At 44.4% G+C, this 18,953-nt stretch overlaps 1 protein-coding gene across 1 annotated transcript in view; it reads right to left on the bottom strand.

Moving 5' to 3' along the window:
* Positions 1 to 11,713: 11,713 nt before the first annotated feature.
* The window catches only part of FAM124A (family with sequence similarity 124 member A), a 42,968-nt gene continuing 35,728 nt past the window's right edge, over positions 11,714 to 18,953 (bottom strand). Inside the window, exon 4 of the mRNA XM_069011224.1 lies at positions 11,714 to 17,756. Within this exon, the coding sequence (XP_068867325.1) occupies positions 16,959 to 17,756 (798 nt within the window). The 3' untranslated portion in view covers positions 11,714 to 16,958. The remainder of the gene's footprint in view (positions 17,757 to 18,953) is intronic.

The raw sequence follows: 18,953 nt of genomic DNA, 5'->3' as shown, positions 1-18,953 counted from the left end.
GAGAAGAGCTCTCCTTGAGCCATGAGGTGCATAAAGGACCCCCTTGCTTTCTAAACTCCTCCTCAGAGAGGAATCTGGGTGCAGATGCATCCCATTTTTGCCCCAGACTTTATGTTTAAAGGATTATATATGTGAAATTGAATCTTTGTGTGACTTTGTACCACAGGATTAAGAAAGGAAAATGAAATTTATTTATATGAATAAAACAAATTATTTATTTTATTGATGGTGATAATTATAATGATTAGACTAAAATACCTTAATCAGAATGATTTACTACACAGCACAGATATAACTACTAGTGTAGTGCACTATTTATGGAAGCAATATTGAAACAGCAATATTAAAGCTAGCAAAACAATCATTAAGCAGAGATTGATGTTACTCACCCATACCAACAACTGTGGGCAAATCTCTTCTGCTCAGCCTTGAGGATTAACCTTGAAGGGAGTCCCCAGACAACAGACTCCTAGAAGGGGTATATTAGAAGTGCCTGCCATTAAAAAGTGGGATTTCAGTCCCATGGGAACAGTTGCACCCTCTGAGTTGCTGGTGTTGGGCGGTGATGGTGCTCCACTCCACCAGGGTTGATCCATCCTCTCCTAAGGCAACAGAGAAAACTGGGGACATGAGGTGGCAGGGAAACCTTGCTGCAGAGCCAAAAGAATTCCTACCCAGTGTTAGTGCTGGGGGCTAACAGCTCTGGCTCTCGATCTCTCTAACAGTGGCATGGCCAGTCCAGCACTTGAACACAGATCCAAGACACCAAAATAATTTTTTTCTGGGAAGGACAAAACAGGACTTGCTGCCTGCAGACTCTTCACAGACCCTCAGCTCTACGAGACCATGGCTTTTGAAATGTCACAAATTATTTGTGATGGTCACCCAGGCCTTAAGCATCAGATCAAGGCAGGCTGATAGGATCACCCTGATGGTTCAGGGAAACAACTTTAAAATTGAATTTTTTATTCTGTATTGTTACAAATATTCATACAGATGGAAAAAAGGAGGAAACAGCAGAACAAAAATCAGGGGAGAAGAATCTCCCAAAAACGGGATCCTGAAGTTAACTTGCTGATCTTGAAGTAACTAACACAAGACAAATTCACAAAGTAACTACATAGAATTTCTTTAGATAAAGTGGTGACCAGGGCAGCTGGAGTCCTCTGAGTGCAGTGGGATTCACTGTTTGGGGTTTAACTTTGTTCAGACTGTTCCAAAGAGTGGAGCTGAAAGCCAGCTCAGGCCATGGGAGTAGGCAAGCACGTACTCACATGAACAAGCGCTGGTTTCCAGTGCAGTTTGTTTGCTTTCCAAGTTCACTCTTCTCTTTTCCCCCTCAATTCTGAAACACTCCTCTCTGAGCCATTGTAGTTCTTGGAGATCAAGAGAGTTGAAATAATCCCCAGAGAGGCAGTAATTTTGGGAAGCTGCCCTCTCTTGTATCAGTGTGCAGGTTGCCTGATATCCAGCCATTAGCTCTTTCTAATGCAGCTGGAGACTGGCAGGAAAAGACAGCTGACTCCAAGATGAGCTTTCAGGGCTGTAATGTAGAGCCAGTTCCTACAGAAAAAAGCACTGCCTTCTCCTGCTTTAAACAGAAGTATGCTGGAATAGGCATCTAATAAAATAACATAGTTTTGTTTACATTTCTCTGTAGTCAGTGGGACTATATTAGAGCTATGCTTGGTGACACAAGGTTATTCTCAATTTTTCCTTGGGAAGACTGGGACACCACATGGTTGAGGGTCTCGTGTGAAGCCACACAGGAGGCATGTGCCATTCACTACAGGATGGCTGCTGATCTTTCATCTGGAGCTGTTCTCTGTCCACGTTTGTCCTGAGATGCCTTTCAAAGCTGGGACCCCTCGGCACTGTTGTATTTCCAGCCCCTGAGGTTGTGTGTTTGGAAACAGTAAATTTGTTTTCTGGAATAAAACAAAATTAAACTGTTAAACTATCTTTTTCATCAGACACACTACTAGTAACAGAAAAGAAAAAGTGTTAAAAAGCTAAATGCTCTGGTGAAGGTCGCTTCTTCAAGGGCATGACAATGCACTGATTCTGCCTGAGGTGTGGCACAGCACATATGATCTCTGCATGACTGTTGTAATCAAATGTAAAACATTTATTTCTCAATGCTTTTATTTTCCCATGCTTAATGTCTATTTGTTGCTGCTTGGTCTCATAACAACTCTATTAATTAGGAAAAAGTGTCAAGGGACCAGCTAATGAATGAATGAATGAATCCTGAATTATGAAGTTTTTCTTTTTCAATGTTTCCTTTCTTTTAGAAATAGAACAGCTACAGCTTTCTTTAAGTGCTCTTGTCAAATATGGGGACATTTAATGTTGCAGTTCCTTGGAAAATAATACTCTTTACTTCAGCATTTAAAGAAGAGAAAAAATATTCATAGATTGTTTGAGGGGAAAAAAGAAACTGCTAGCAGTTGTCACAGTGTCAAAATTAATTATTTTGGATTGATCCATTTGCCTTGATCTTTATGACCCTCAAGAATTTCAAATACTTCTCAGTCAATCATTTAAATTCCTCAGCTAAACCCCATACCTCATTAAATAAAGAAATAAGGGGGGGGTCTTGATATGCTTTTCTTTAGGCCTGTCACTGCACAGTCTGAAAATACAGATCATGGCATCTTAAAGTATTCTCAGGAGTTTTCTTTTCAAATAGCAAAAAAATGTTTCTCTGTACTGTTCGTCACATTCTCATCAGTGACTCTTGCTGGAACCTCTTAGGGCTAACTTTAAGTATCACTTTCAGTGGTGGAAAGAGACCCTGAGACACTAAATTTACTGGTGACCATGCTCATGTCACCAAAGAACAAAGGATTGCTTGGTGAAAGGCAAAGGGAAGAAAAGGAAGGGTATACTTAGAAGACATACATGGAAAGATTTAAGATGCGTGTGAACTTTTTTGGCTGTGTACTGACTTCTTAAAGATATTGAAGTCTAATGGAAATATTGCAGAATGGAAAGAGGACTCAAAATATCAGGCTATGGGAGAGTGTGCAGTATATATAGTGCACAGACACTGGCCTTTTTCAATGCCCAAACTATGCAAACAGATGCATTTCATAGGCATCATCTACTTCATCCCATCATATGTCCCCATGGATACATGAAAGTCGATTCTTGCCCTGATCTGTGTTTTCCCATGGTAGATCATTTCTCCTCTGAGAATTCAGCCTCCTTTAGCTCCTGCTTCTTTAAGATGGCATAGCTGATTAGTTTTCCATTTTCAGTTTTTCACCTTTCATCTGCTTTTCCCATTCTCTCATGATGTGACAAGCAATACAAACCAGTATCTGGACCTTGAATACTGTCACAGAGGAAGCTGAAATCAGAAGCAAATCAGAGCCATTTATAGATCAAACCTGAAAAGTATTTTGCTGCAATTTGTGTTTTGTGCACTGTGATAACTTAAAGGGGAAAGGCATCAAACACCCAGGCTGTAAAAAGGCTGAGTGCTGGCATTTAAACAGTCCCCAGAGAGAGCCCAGACCTCTCAAGTTTCTCTCCTCGTAGCAGGTTAAGACCTCAGGCAGCATGGTGGCCCTTGCCCAGATCTGATGAGTTGCCCCTGCCAATAGCCCTGCTTCCCCGAGACAGCAGGGCAGTGCTAACTCCTCTGGTGTGTGTCACATTGTGCGCTTCCATGTGGGCCACAGGGATGTCCCTGCCACATGCATGTATAGCTTGTGTGGAGATGTGCTACACCAAAGCTACAAAATTTGCCAATTTGCTTTCTTGTCATCCTACTCACCTCTCAGGCAGCACTTCCCAAGCTCTGGGATAAAAGTGTCCCCTTGGTGAACATCAGGGGAGACACTTTGCACTACCACAGCAATTCTCAACCTCAGCCAGAGCAGCTGATGCCCTTCAGCAGGACCTGCACTACCTGTGGTTTTTGTCCTGTGTAAAATCCAGATTGCATGTGGCATCTCCAGTGAAGCTTCCCAGAAAAACAATGACTATTTCAGTGGAAAGCTGTTGCTCAATCCCTGAGACTGCTGTTCCCCAGAGTCTAGTTCTGAAAACCAGCAATAAGAAATAGGATTGAGTGTTACTCCTATTATCTTTGGGAGAATTCTCTTAAGTAATTTAATTTAATTTGATATAATTTATATTAATTTTTTCTAGGTAAATTTTTTTTCATGTACCCAGAATCTTAACTCCTGTATCACAGATTGCAGTCCCCTGTCTGTACTTCTCATCCATCCATATCTTGTCCTCTTTTCTTTTTTTTTATGCCAGTCCTCACATGATTGCACATCATTTTCAGAAGATTTCACACTTCTGAAAGTCCATATGGTTGTCAAAATCTTTTCTGATGCCACTTGTTTATGACTTCAAAATAATCAACATAGATTCACGCATCCTGGGTTTTTTTCCCCCGTTCCTTCCCCCAGTCTCTTTTGTACACAACTCCAATAAGATTAATTCACTTTTTCTCCAAATGATGCTGCCAAAGTTAACACATCAGCGGAGAAGGCTTGGAGCAAAAATCTGTTCCATCTTGCTATGCTCTTCATTCATGTCAGGCTGCAAGCTAGCTGTCACTCCAGAGAGCAGCCAGTTTTTCTTTGGGCCATCTACCAAAAATGGCATCATCAGAAAATGTCCCGGTGACCTGGTATGTCTAAGAGACAACAAGCCTCCATTGCAGACAACAGAGCACACCAGCAGTTGCATCCCTGTGGTGTCACTGAGTGATGCTGAAAGCAGAGTTTTGTCCCCTACAGTCTGCTAGACACAAGGTAAGTACCAAATCCAATGGATTTAGTAAGGAGATGCTAAAGAGAGGAGAGGGCAGGAAAAGAGAGGAGCCCTGGGTCCTGTCCTGCTTCGTTTCTGGACATGGAGCTGCAAGTGCAGCCTCAGGCTTGAGACCTGTCCAAAGTGGTGAGATGAGGCCTGTATAGGAAGCTGGTGGAGCCGGCAGAGTGGGAGCACCTCCAGCCTCATGTCAAACAAGGAGATAGTGCTGTACTGAGTGGGATTTTTTGGGCCTGGAGTTTTGTGATGGAGTGGGATGAGCTGAATGGGAAGAGAAATAAAAGAAAAGGGAAGATAAAGGGAAGGAAAGAATTCGGAAGGAATTCGGAAGGAATTCAGAAGGAAGGAATTCGGAAGGAATTCGGAAGGAAGGAATTCGGAAGGAAGGAATTCGGAAGGAAGGAAGGAAGGAATTCGGGAGGAAGGAAGGAATTCGGGAGGAAGGAAGGAATTCGGGAGGAAGGAAGGAAGGAAGGAAGGAAAAGGAAGGAAAAGGAAGGAAAAGGAAGGAAAAGGAAGGAAAAGGAAGGAAAAGGAAGGAAAAGGAAGGAAAAGGAAGGAAAAGGAAGGAAAAGGAAGGAAGGAAGGAATTCGGAAGGAAGGAAGGAATTCGGAAGGAAGGAATTCGGAAGGAAGGAAGGAAGGAATTCGGAAGGAATTCGGAAGGAATTCGGAAGGAAGGAAGGAATTCGGAAGGAAGGAAGGAAGGAAGGAATTCGGAAGGAATTCGGAAGGAAGGAAGGAAGGAAGGAAGGAAGGAAGGAAGGAAGGAAGGAAGGAAGGAAGGAAGGAAGGAAGGAAGGAAGGAAAAGGAAGGAAGGAATTCGGAAGGAAGGAAGGAATTCGGAAGGAAGGAAGGAATTCGGAAGGAAGGAATTAGGAAGGAAGGAAGGAAGGAAGGAAGGAAGGGAGGAAGGAAGGGAGGAAGGAAGGGAGGGAGGAAGGGAGGGAGGAAGGGAGGGAGGAAGGGAGGGAGGAAGGGAGGGAGGAAGGGAGGGAGGGAGGAAGGGAGGGAAAGAGGAGCATCTGTGGGGACAGGCAGTATGAATTCAAAAGGACTCATTTGCAATGAAAGTGGTTGGAAAAGCAAACCAGCCCATCAGCTCACACCACAGATTATCCGGGAAACCTGGAAAACACTGTGCACTTGGGCCCTGCTGGCAACCTGACAGCTTCAGGATCTTATCCCCCAGGGCTGATGGCTTCCCCCCACATTCCCTATCTCATCCTAATTCCTCAAGAGCAGGCTATTGCACAGCCCCACATGCCTGAAGCTGGTACACTATCTGGGGCTAGAAAACAGGAGGAGGGTCACAGATGGTTCCCATCTTTCTGCTCCTCTCCTGCCCTCTGGCTTGTCCCAGCACTACCCTGACCTCATGGCCAGCTCTCCTACCCAGCTAAGTGGCAGTGGCAGACCTGGCAGTGGTTGTTTCTGTTGCTGCCTCAGACAGCCCTGAAAGTCCTTTCTTCAAAACTTCTGCAGAGTCTTTACACAAGTGGCAGGGTGGCAATGAGCATCCTCACCCATCCTGTGGGAAAACCACAGGGCCATCAGTTCTTGAAAGAAAGCAAGGCAGCAAAATGTCAGGGAGAGAAACTTGAAGAGCAGAGGCTGCATTTCTGTGGCTTTACATGGAACAATAGGGGCACACTGGCATCTAGTCAAATTCCATAAGCAGAGGCACAGAGTAATTAGCTGAAGCTTTGCTTTCTTGCGACAAAAAAAGCCCCTCCAAAAGTAGGAAAAAGTGGGACTCAACTATATCATGGTAAGCCATGTGAAAAAACCCTCTTACTCCTAATCACAGCCCAGTTTAAATAAAAATGTCCATGCAACAGTACACACGAGCTGCAAAAAATGGCTGTTAATTCATAGAAGCAGGAGGAATTATAAAATTGGTCTTATGTTTTGCATTCTTAAAGAGCAATGGGCAGCCCTGTCCCCAAGTTCATTACACCTAAGGAGCAGGAGCTCTCCAGTAGCACTGCTAACCTCACAAGAAGCATTGTCTTGGCAGGAGTTGGGTCATACTTAGCAGATTATCTCCGTACCAGGAGGGCTAAAATTTTCATCAAAGTAAACAGAGGAATTCGTGACAGGCAGCCGGCTTACCGCGCCGTGCTCGGGGGCTCGTTCTCAGCGGATGCTCGGCTCCATCCCAAGAGCAGCCCCGAGGTGTCGCCCCGTGGGCTGCGGCTGCTTCCTCGCCCTTGGCTCCGGCGCAGGGAAAGGACACGGCAGAGCCCTTGGAGTCACGGAGCCACTGGGTTATCCTGTTCCGCAGCTTCGCGGTGGAAGGGAGGGAGGGCGGAGAAGCAGAGCAGCGGGGCGGGAGAGCAGCACGGACGCTGCCAGCAGCTTAGGCTGAAATACAGGGCACGGAGGCTGCGGGGGCAGCAGGGCACTGAGCCAGAGCCTGAGGGTCCCCCCCGTGCCCCGTGGGTGTCACCGCCTGGGCTGGCAGCTCCGTGCGCTGCCACTCGTGTGCGCGGGGACCACGAGATGGCACTAGCAACTTGTGCAGGCTGGTGGCTTCCCGACGTGGCACACAAAGCCAGCACGCTGCATCGCTGTGATCCGCAGTCACGCAGCTGGGAACGGGGTAATTCTCCTACCGACCGGTCAGCTTTGGCTGAATCCATTTTTCCATCGCCATTTCAGCATGTGCCATTAAGTCGGCAGTTTTCACTTATGACAGGCAGATTGGATTAATGGCCTCCACCTACCAAGCTATTTTCCATTTTATGCCCCATATATTCAGGAGGAAAGTGATTAAAAGGGACAACTGATTCAGACGTCAGCCATGCTTCACCGCAGGAGGCTGAGCCACAGCAGGAGCAGGATGCACCTGTACATCTGCGAAGCCCTCTAAGACTCCCTTTCTGCAGCCAACTTGAAGCAACACTGCCTATCTGTAAATTGCTAAAAAATGAGCAGCAGTTTGAATACTGTTCTCGAGCTCCAAGGCCAGCCCAACACTGTTTGGGTTGTGCCCACACCCTTCAGAGATGCCCCGGAGGTCATCAGACACACCACAGAGCAGCTGGCCTGGCTTCCCTCCTGGGCTGCTGCAGGATCTGTACGGGTCTTGAACACAACCAGCCCGCGGTGCCTGGGGGCTGTTATCTGAACTCAACTGAGGACTGCACTGCAGCCCAACTGAGAGGTGTTTTTTACAGCATGACCCTGAGAGGCTGGGTTTCATGCTGTGGGATATCCAAGGAAACACGGGAGGACAGGAAGATGCAAAGTCTGGTGGGAGAGTGTTGGAGACAGAGGGGCCAAAGCTTGATGCAGCCTCTTCCATAATGGTAACAGTCCTAGGGGTGAAGGGCACCACCAGGAAGTGTCTTGGTGAAAGCTGTTTCAAGTGGTCCAAAACAGAGACAACAAGCAATCAAACAATCCAGTGTCTGAACCTGCTCCCTGTCCTACTTCCATTTACCACTGAAGATACATTCTGCCACACGATTTATGCCTTGGGAGGCTGCAAGGCTTTTCAAAACAAGCACTTGTATTCCTCCCCAGTTATCTCACAACCCGCTCAGGAGGACACAATCCTTCCCAGCTACTGAGGCAACATTGCCCAGAAGTCTGGATTGACTTCTGGAACAGAAAGTGCTCAGTGAAACTATCTGGGTGAAGGCTGCAAATAAATGTGTCTCTCTTCTTATGCAGGGAATGAATTCAGTGCTGCTCATTGCCCTGAGCTGCTGTGGAAACCCGAGGAATAAAGAGAGATTCAACAAGAAATCTGACAAATTGAGGGAGGATAAATCCATTGGCAGCACAATGTAGCAGTTGGTCACACAGTGATCTGAGCAGTTTTTGGCTCAGGCAGTCTGGACTCTTGTGTAAATTTAGCAATTTGCACTATGCCGAATCCTGGAAGCTGGGAAAGAATGCCACAGGGAGGATTGCTCTGTACTCAAATGACACTTGGGCTCAGATGAGAGACAAGTCATTATCCAAACAGAGGTAAGTTTGAGGATTTTTTTGGGGAGACTCAACATGGTTTTATAAAAGGAAATCACACCTCATAAACCTATTTGGGGCTTCAGAAGGCATCAACAAATACGTGTACAGCTAAGAACAGTTTTCCAAAGCCCTTCATCAAAGCCTTTACAGGAAACCCTACTGTAATGGTTTAAGAGGTAAGGTTATGTGAATAAAGGGCTGATTAAAAGGTGGTAAACAGAAGGTAGAAATAAATAGCCAGTTCTGACACTGGAAGGAGGTTGGCAGTGGAGTCATGCAGGGATTTGTACTCAAGCTTACATTGCTCAGCATGACTTAAATCTGGAAAAAGGGGGGCTTCGTGAGATGGGAGTTTGTTGAGGTTATTAAGCATCCAAGATAGTAAAAATGATGAATAACCGGGGAAGCTGAAGAAAAGTCTCACAATAGACAGCAATTGGGCAATAAAAAGGCAGATGAAATTCAATGTGGCTAATTTTAAAATTAATTACATATGAAAAATACCTAATTTTAAATACATGATAGTAGGGTCTCAGCTGAGCTTTTCTGCTTAGGAATTGGACCTTAGGGCTATGTAGATATCTATGAAAAGGGTAGCTCAGTGCTTGGCTTCAGCCAAAGCAGCAACTTCCATTACTAGGAGAGAAACAGAGAATAAAATGCAAAACACCTTCAGGCTGTTCTGTACATTCATACAGTGCATCTAAATCTCAAAAAACTATGCATATTTATGGACCCTCTAGCTCAAAAAGCACACAACAGAAAGGTAACAAGAATGAACAAAAGCATGGAATGGTTTTCCTATGAAGAATGAGTAACTGGATTAAGACTTCTCAGCTTGATAGGACAAACAATATTCTGATTTCTGCAGTAGTTAACACATGTAGTTTGAAAATGCTTCCTAAGCCCTTTGTGAGGTGGGACTGTCTCCCCAACACCTGGGTAGCTCCATTCTGGGGGGCAGATGGGATGGCCAGTGCCAAAGCTCAGGCTGCTGAACCTGAAAATCACTCTTGGAAGACCTCAGCACTCTCAGGATGTAAACCCAAATGATTTAGAGATCTGATGGGGCAGTTGGGTCCAGAGCTGTCATGGCTGGATACAGGTTCTTTAGTGAAGGGTGGAAGATGGTGATGAAGTTCGTGCTCTAAGCAACTGAGTGGCACGAATTCATGCATGTTTGTGAGGGAACAGAGGGTGAGACACTCAAGAGCTCATGGGTCAGGAGAAGCTAACAAAAGGGATATTGTTGTGGGCATCTCCTACAACCCAGTCAATCAAGAAGGGAAGACAGATAGAACCTTCTTTAAACAACTCGGGAGTTATTCAGGATAGACTAGAAAAACTCCTGTCTCCCATAACTGGAAAAATCTGCCAATTGGAAAAACCTCTGTCTTCAGTCACAAGAGTCACTCACAAGATGTCAGGCCTGCCATGTGTCTGTATGCAGCAGCAAAGTTTTGAGGGAAAAATTACTAATCACACTAGAAGACTGAGGCGGGGATGCAGAAAGCTGGACACACCAAGTCCGTGGGGCTGGATGGGCTACCACTGACAGTACAACAGAAAGGGCCAATGTGATGGCCATGACTGATACACTGAAGGGCAGGGCTGCCACTCACAGAGACCTCCACTGGCTGGAGAAAGGTGCCAGTGAGAACCCCACCAAGTTCAATACAAGCAAATGCGAGCCTTGCACATGGCACGGACTAACCTGGTATGACGGCACAGGGGAATGCACCTCCTGGCTAGGGAGCAGCTCTGAAGAAAGAGACCTTGGGGTCCCAAGAACAGCAAGCTGAACATGATTTAGCTGGGCATCCTTGCAGTGATAAGGCCAAGTGGTATAAACAAGGGAACTGCCATCAGATTGACAAATTATTTTTCCTGCCTACTGAGCACTCGTCATCCACATCCACAAATCTGTGCAGTTTTGGGATTGTCAGTACAAGAGTGATATTGACAAGCCTGAGAGGGATCAGATGATCAGGGAATGAGAGTGTATGATGTGGAAGGCCCTGGCTGTAGGAGCAACTGCAGTCTTCCAGCACCTAAAGCGGGATTACAGAGAAGACAGAGCTGGGATATCTCACAGGTGCTCAGTGAAACAAGAGGGAAAGATCACAGTTTTGGACATGGGCAATTCTGACTGCAGATTAGGAAGCAATTCTTCACCATTACAGTGGGTAAGCACTGGCACACATTGCCCAGAGACACTGTGAAATTGCTACCTTTAGATACTTTCAAATCTGACCAGACAAGGTCCTGAACAACTTGATTTAACTCCAAAGCTTGAAGCTTGAGCAGCTTTGGGCCTGCTTTCAGCAGATGCTTTGGACTAAACAACCTCCAAAGGCCTCTTCCAACTCCTGATGTTTCTACAGCTCTAAAAGTGCCATAAAATATATTTATTAACTCCACAATGTTAAACCATAAAACCATAAAAACCAAACAAGGCCAAACCTACACAGCTTTGCATATACAATGTAATGCTGACATGCAGACGTGTCCCATGGGGGAATAAAGAAATGCATAATAGGTACCACCGCCCACTGATGAAAATAAGAGGAAAGGATGATTATGAAAACCAATGTACATCAAACAAACCAAGATGGGATTTAAGCATGCAAGATTACCAATATGTGTCACATATTTTGTCATTCTGCTTTACTAGAAAAAATTATTTGCAACACCACAGTGAGAATCTAAAGACCCAGCCTGCAGAGGCAAAACTGAGCCCAACATAAAAATATTTTTGCTGTGTTTGCTTTGCAATTATCCCACCAACACACACTGGAAAAAGCTGTAGAGTTTGTGGAACTGCAGTCATTTTGGAAGCCTAGTTAAAGTACTCTGTAAGTCTGCAATACTTCATAAATGAATACGCAGAGGGTTAAGTACAACTGACTTTTCATCTCTATTTTATTTCATGGAAGCAGTGCATTCTGGGGTGAGAAGAAGAGAGTTCAGGAAAAACCTGCAGTTCTCAAAATACATTGTTCATAATTTAACTAAAACAATAAGTAAATGCCATGGAACTTTTGCATATTCAACTCTCGGAAAAGATAAGCCCCTTCTTAAATAATGGGAAGAGAATTAATGAAGCCTACCTTCAGTGAAACACACTTCATAATCTGGCTTTCTTTTTATAGACAAGAAGTTTTCTGTACACCATCACCTCTGTTTTTCCTGACAGTAGGATACTCAGTATTTTACAAGATTTGGTTACAAGCACCATCAGTGTAAACAATCAAAACTTTAATCTCTAGTTACATATCAGTAAACAGAACAGAAATACCTGGGAGACAGAATCAGTGGGGACAGTACAAATTCAGAGTCTGTGGACACTCATTTGGTTCTCTTCCCATCAGGATTAATGTGGCAAAATCTGGAGCTGAGATGTTTGTGGAGCTGCTGGTTAATAACACACCTGAACCTCATGATTGACACTTAAGCAGTCCTGTGCCTCCCTGTGGATCTCTATTACCAGTGCTTCCTGCAGCATCAGGTGACAGCTCCCAGATGTGATGGACTCCTTCTAGAAGCATGCCTTAGGTGGAAAGATGGTTCAGAGCCTCCTCTTCATTAAAAACCTCAATCAGCTTTTGTCAGGAGTTTCACTGTTGGCATGATGCCAGGATGAGACAGCTACATCAGCTCAAACAAGTTTTTTATTTCATGTTCAGATCAAACATTATCTGTACCATTAAAATATTGTGAAAATAGTGTGATTATGGACAGAAAATAAGGAAGCATAAATTTAAACCTGTGGATGCTGACTGTCCTAGGCATCACTGTTATGTGATGAAATGCAAAAAACAGATGGAAAAAGGGGTAGTCTGACTTCACAGTGCTTTATATATACTTTGGCAGGGTATAAACAATAACATGGGAGTACAACTTTAGATAAATCAGGTTCACGTGTTCCGGGGGGGGATTTGATCTAAAGGTCATGATAGTCAGAGGAAAGACTGCATGGGGTCTGAAGGAGCACAGAGCAGGTAAACACATGCACACCATGACAAATCCTTCATTAGGGCTATTTTTGGTCCCAGAAAGAGAACAGTTTACCCAAAACTGCAGTAAACCTAAACAGTTTTAGGGGGCAGGAGAAAGCTGAGACTCTTCTGTGCTCTTTACCTTGAATAGATTTTCCTATTTATTCATTGTGTTTAGCACAAAAGACGAAGTCTACCCCTGGTAAATACTATGACAGCATCTCACACAGAGGAGACTTGGACTTCAGTTTGATGCCTTTTTTCCTGTGTGGAGAAAACAACAGCAAAAGGAAAAGGCCTTGACTATCCCTCTGGCCTCTTCTGGACTTGGGCTGAAGGTTCCTCCCCTATAAACCTGTACTCATTTTCCCCTGGACTTTCTTCCAGAATAGTTTGTAAAAACCATGCACTTACCCAAATGGGCCAGGGGAGCTGTTCCACTTTTTGTAACTATTATTTACAGTATGTGTGTGCTTTTTCACCTTTTTTTTTTTTTCCCCTCCAAAGCAGCAGTTCTTTTGGTTAAAATTACCTGGTAATACAGCAAATATTTTTCTCCAAAAATGAGTTTTTATTCCACACACCACAATGCCATCATGGTAGGCCTTCAGCATCTACACCTGTATATAGCTTACATCCAGCATTATACATACACCTTTTAACATGGTCATTTCCCCAGTGGCTTGACCAGAGTTGTAATCAGTGACACTTGTCAGCCAAAAATTTCAGAACATGCACTATAAAATCTGTTTATATGACCCTGGTGAAGGTACTTAGCTGTCATATTAGCAGCTTTTCACTTACTTTTTTTTTTAACACCAAATGAATTAGAGCAAAACAGGTTACCAAGAATGCATATTTTAAAAACACCTTCTGAAAGCCAGTAACATTTGACTTGTTTTCCCTTTGGATAGAGGTATTCAAGAAGAAATATGTTTTACCCAGAAAGGAGTATGTTTGCACTGGAAATATGAAGAATAAATTTATGCATTAATTATTTCTAACAGAAAAATAACAACCCTTTAAAAAACAGGGAGCTGTCTTTTATTTGGATCTTATGGTATAGCAATACATAAAAATGCTGGGTTATCTCTGTTGGTTTGTATTCCAAAAAGGTAAGCTGTATTGCCTGAGTTAGAAACAGCAAACGTGGTTTACTTGGGTTATCACTGTCTGTACAAGTGGTTCAGACAACAGTCCAGATGGCTCTCTTCTAGCTGGAAGGGATGGGCTTTCTGGGTGGGGGGGGGCTGAAAATTTCTCTAAGGTTTCCCTTTTGGCACTTTCTGCATCCTGGTCTGTCAAAGTAAAAGGTACAGAGGAACTGCCTCTTCCCTGAGGAAGGAGTAAAACTTCTTCCAAAGAAGTTTCTATAAATATATTGGCAGCAAAAAGAGGGCTAAAGAGTCTCCATTCTCTGCTGGATGCAGAGGGCAGCACAGTGTCAAGAGGGGAGGAAAAGGCTGAGGTACTTAATGCCTTTTTTGCCTCGGTTTTTAACACCAAAACCAGTTGCCCCCAGGATACCCAGCAATGACAGCTGGAAGCTAGGGATGGGGAGCTGAGTGAAATCACTACAATCCATGAGGAAAGGGTTAATGACCTTCTGTCCCAATTAGACACAGCCTATGTGACCTGATGTGATGTACCTGAGAGTATTGAGGGAGCTGGCAAAAGATCTTGCCAAACTGGTTTCAACTCTTTTCCAGCAGTTCTGGTTTACCGGAGAAGTCCTGGTTGACTGTAAATTAGCAAATGAAACGCCCATCTACAAGAAGGGTTGAAAGGACAATCCAGGGAACTACAGGCCTCTCAGCCTGACCTTGGTACTGGGGAAGGTCATGGAGCAGATCATCATGTGGCATGTGTCATCATGTGGCACGTGCAGGACAACCAAGGGCTCAGGCCCAGCCAGTGATGCCATGAAGATTTTTTGCCTTTTCTTTTATACCTCTGTTTTACCTTTTTTACAACTTCTGTATTCTTAGTGCTTTTTGCCTACATTCTTGGACTTGTTTGTCAAGCTGAGAGACTCAACATTTTAGAAGCTTCGTAGGTAGGGATCAGTGTGCCCCAGACCCCAAGGTCCTCTCCAGAACACATTCTGTAAACTAAGATAGAACCATGCAGGGGAAGGCTCCTTGGGGAGGGGGGCTCATTCAAGCCTCTCATTGGGGAATTTTTGATAGATATGCTAATCAGTAAAACCTATAATGTTATACCAGATCTTCTGAGGTGTGCATCTGGCAGTGTGCATTTCGGTGCATTTCACCTGGACGTGTGCACCTAAGGATCCTTAAAATAAATACCAAGGTCAAATCCCTTTTCCCCTTCTAACCATGTTTGACTCTTGATTTTAAGACCAGGAAAAGGCATCACCAGCATGGGTTTATGAAAAGCAGGTCCTGCTTGACCAACCTGATCTCCTTTTATGACAATGTGATCCACTTAGTAAATGAGGGAAAATCTGGGGATGTTGTCTATCTGGACTTCAGGAAAGCATTTGAAACTGCCTCCCGCATCACTGTCCTGGAGAAACTGGCTGCTCATGGCTTGGATGGGTGGACTCTTCACTGAATAAAACTGTCTGGATGGTCAGGCCCAGAGAGTGTGGGTAAATAGAACTAAATCCCGTTGGTTGCTGGTGACTACTGGTGTTCCCCAGGGCTCAGTAGTGGTGCCAGTTCTGTTTCACATCTTCATTGATGATTTGGATGAGCAGATTGAGTGCATCCTCAGTAAATTCACAGATGACCCCAAGCTGGGTAGGAGTGTTGATCTGCTGGAGGGCAGGAAGGCCCTGTAGAGGGACTGTGACAGACTGGATTGATAGGCCGAGAACAGTCTTGTGGGGTCAAGTAAGGTGAACCAAGTGCTGGGTCTTTCTCTTGGGTCAAAACAATCCCATGCATTGCAACAGGCTGGGGGAAGAGTGGCTGGAAAAGGATCTGGAGGGGCTGTTCCACAGCCAGCTGAACATGATCCAGCAATGTGCCCAGGTGGCCAAGAAGGCCAATGGCATCCTGGCCTGTATCAGCAATAGTGTGGCCAGCAGGACCAGGGCAGTGAATGACCCCTGTACTTGGCACTGGTGATAGCTGCACCTTGAGTCCTGTGTCCAGTTCTGGGCCCCACAATTCAGGAAGGACACTGAGGTGCTGGAGCATGTCCAGAGAAGGGCAACAGAGCTGGTGAAGGGTTTGGAGCAAATGTCTGATAAGGAACAGCTGAGGGAACTGGGATTGTTTAGTTTGGAGCAAAGGAGGCTCAAGGGTTACCTCACTGATCTCTGCAACTACCAGAAAGGAGGCTGCAGTGAAGAGGGGGTTGGTCTCTTCTGACATGTCTTGAATGATAGGACGAGAGGAAACAGCCTTAACTTGCACCAGGGGAAAGTCAGATTAGATATTAGAAAAAAATTATTCACTGAAAGGGTGGTCAGACTTTAGAATAAATTGTCCAGTGAGGTGGTGGGGTCAGTCTCTGGAAGTGTTCAAGAGGTGTCTGGATGTGGCACTTGGGGATATGGTTTAGGGGTGATTATGGTAGTGCTAGGTTGACACCTGGACTCAGATGATCAGACTTCTTCCAACCTTGACGATTGTGTGATTCTGCCCCACCTCACCATGGCCAGCTCTCAAAGGTTGGAAGGAAAGTGTTTCCTCACAAGAAATTTCTTGCCGGACCCTACTGGAGCTGTGCTGCTGGGCCCTGCTGTGCTTAGAGCTGCCTTTGGAACCTGTGAAAAGGAAGTAATACCCTTTTCTTTTCCCATCTTTCTTAAAGGAATTTCTCAGAGAAGTTCAAGCAGTTTGGTGTCACAAATTAGTCTTCATTTCCTGCCAAATTAAAATGGAATTTTATGTGCCTCTTCCGGCATTTCCTTCACCACCAGTCCAAGGGTTGGTCAGAAAACCATCTTCTGCACTGCTGTGCAAAAGCCTCTGTGCTGATCATATCCTCCAGTACAAAGGTACAGGGTGCAATCTCAGACTTCTTTACTGTCCCCCATTTGAGAATGCCAGTCTCAGAGGGTGCTGAGTATTTTCTTCAAATACTTAACACACTCTTCTGCATCACCTTCTCCTCAGAAAGGAACCTTCTGTAAGCTCAAGGTGGACCCACTGCTGTCATTCACAAGTAGAACACGTTTGCTCTGGAAAGTATAAGATAGAGAAACCTCAGATGTAAAATTCTTCTTCATTAACTGGTGAAGCTGGGCAAACACCATCATCCAGAGAATATGAAGCTGCTCTCAATGCCTGTTTGTGCTGCTTGGAGAGAGATGCTGAGATGAAAGAGCTGGAAGACCATTCTGAAAGAGAAGGCAGAGAACCATCAACCGACTCAAAGGTATTGCACGTGGCTGATACAGGCCTTCCACTGGTGGCTGCCTGTTTAGCCCTACTGACAGTTTGTTTCTGTGATGGAAGAGAGTCTTCCAATTCACTGCAAAATCCATTAAGGGCAGAGTATGCAGACACCACAGACAGGTCTGAGAAGGACAGCTTCATCCCTGTGTCCACATCAGTCTCTTGGGCACCCTCCAAGTCATCAATGTTCAGCTTGGGGCTGCATTTCCATGTTTTTAACCTGGTTGCAGGTGACCCAGTATTTAAAAACTGAAATGGTTCACTGAAATGAAATGTCTCTGATGCTGAAGAGGAGTTCACTGTGGGCAAGCAGAACAGAGACTTGCTTCGTTGAAATGACCAAGAAATGCTGGAGGCACTCCTGGATCTGCGTGTGAAGTCTCCTTGATCACTGTGTCTCAAGTCCTGCTGGGAGAAACCAAGATAATGACCAAGGCCATTTGTGTGATGTACCTTTTTTTCACCCATTTCTTGTGGCTGTTCAGAGACAGATCGGTGGCTCTGAGGAAGAAAGGCTGGCAGAGTGGTGAAGTGGGAATCTGTTGACACAGATGGATACGGTTGCCTCTTCTGCTTTGCAGACTTCCTACACCAACTGTGCGCTTGCTGCAGCGGGGAGAGGGAGAAAAGAAGATCACATTAATACAGAATTGGCAGTTTTACAACCCTAAGTCTCCATTGCTGAGTTGCTACTGCAAATAATTATGAAGCAGACTTCAGTCAGTATGCCTGCAGCAAATGTTTCACTGCAATAACAAAGACAAACCACCCTGCCAAAATCCCAAATATTTACATAAGGAGCCTTGAAGACAACAAGAATAAATGGTAGAGAAGCCTTGCCTTGTGGGCTGAATTACACTAGCTTGAATTTCTCACTTCCTATTGACTTGTTCAGATTCATTCGTATTCTGTCTTCCAACATTACTACCTTAGTGGATAACTTAAGAACAAAAATAAAGAAATAGAAGAAATATATAATCATAATTTCTCATTTCTTCCTTACTTTTTTTTGTTTTGTCCTCTTTTGAAACATCAGAAAGCCCTCAGCAAGCAAGCTCATTCTGTCTTCTCAATGGGAATTTACTACTTCTTTCAACTCTTTCACACTCCCTTTCTTACCTAGTTAGCTCTATTAACTATCTCACAGTGACACTACAGACACACATTCAATTTGCTTGTAGACACCTAGACTGAAGACCTAAACTGATTATTATGATCCAAATCTGGACCTGAATCTCAGTCCTAGGGCAGGATTCAGTTGCTTACCCATCAGCTACTCAAGCATTTGAACAGGGAAAGCAGCAGTGACAAATGGTGAACCAACATCCTTCTCAAGAAGGAGCTGGAGCCAGGTGGCTTTCCTATGGAATTAGACATTGATGGCTGGGTAACCAAAACTGTGCTTGAGAAATCGTAAAGTTTTTCACCTTCCCACTTATTTCAGTGAGGCTTTTAGAAATTCCCCTTTCAAAAAGTTTAATTAAAAGCCTTCTTACAGGAGTTTCTCACATAATACAAAGCACTTGATCTCTGCCCCAAAAGGGACAGGAATAATGGGAAAAAGTGCAAGATCATAGTCTTGAGAATAAACAATTATCTCAGCTATGGGACTTGTCAGTTAGAAACAAGAGAGGAGAAAGAACTGGATAGCCTGATCTCTTTCTGCTATTAAAGCAACAAGGCTGTGACAACATGGTATTGGGCAGTCTAAAGTGAGTTATAAAAGCACTGTGGACAACTCTGCTACAGCCTCATCCAGAATGCTGCACATTATTCCAATCACACCTATGTGAAAAAGAATAA

This window comes from Aphelocoma coerulescens, chromosome 1, assembly GCF_041296385.1.
Source record: "Aphelocoma coerulescens isolate FSJ_1873_10779 chromosome 1, UR_Acoe_1.0, whole genome shotgun sequence".
NCBI classification, from domain to species: domain Eukaryota; kingdom Metazoa; phylum Chordata; class Aves; order Passeriformes; family Corvidae; genus Aphelocoma; species Aphelocoma coerulescens.
The sequence above is the reverse complement of the archived record's forward strand: the minus strand, read 5'-3'. Positions and strand labels throughout refer to the sequence as shown.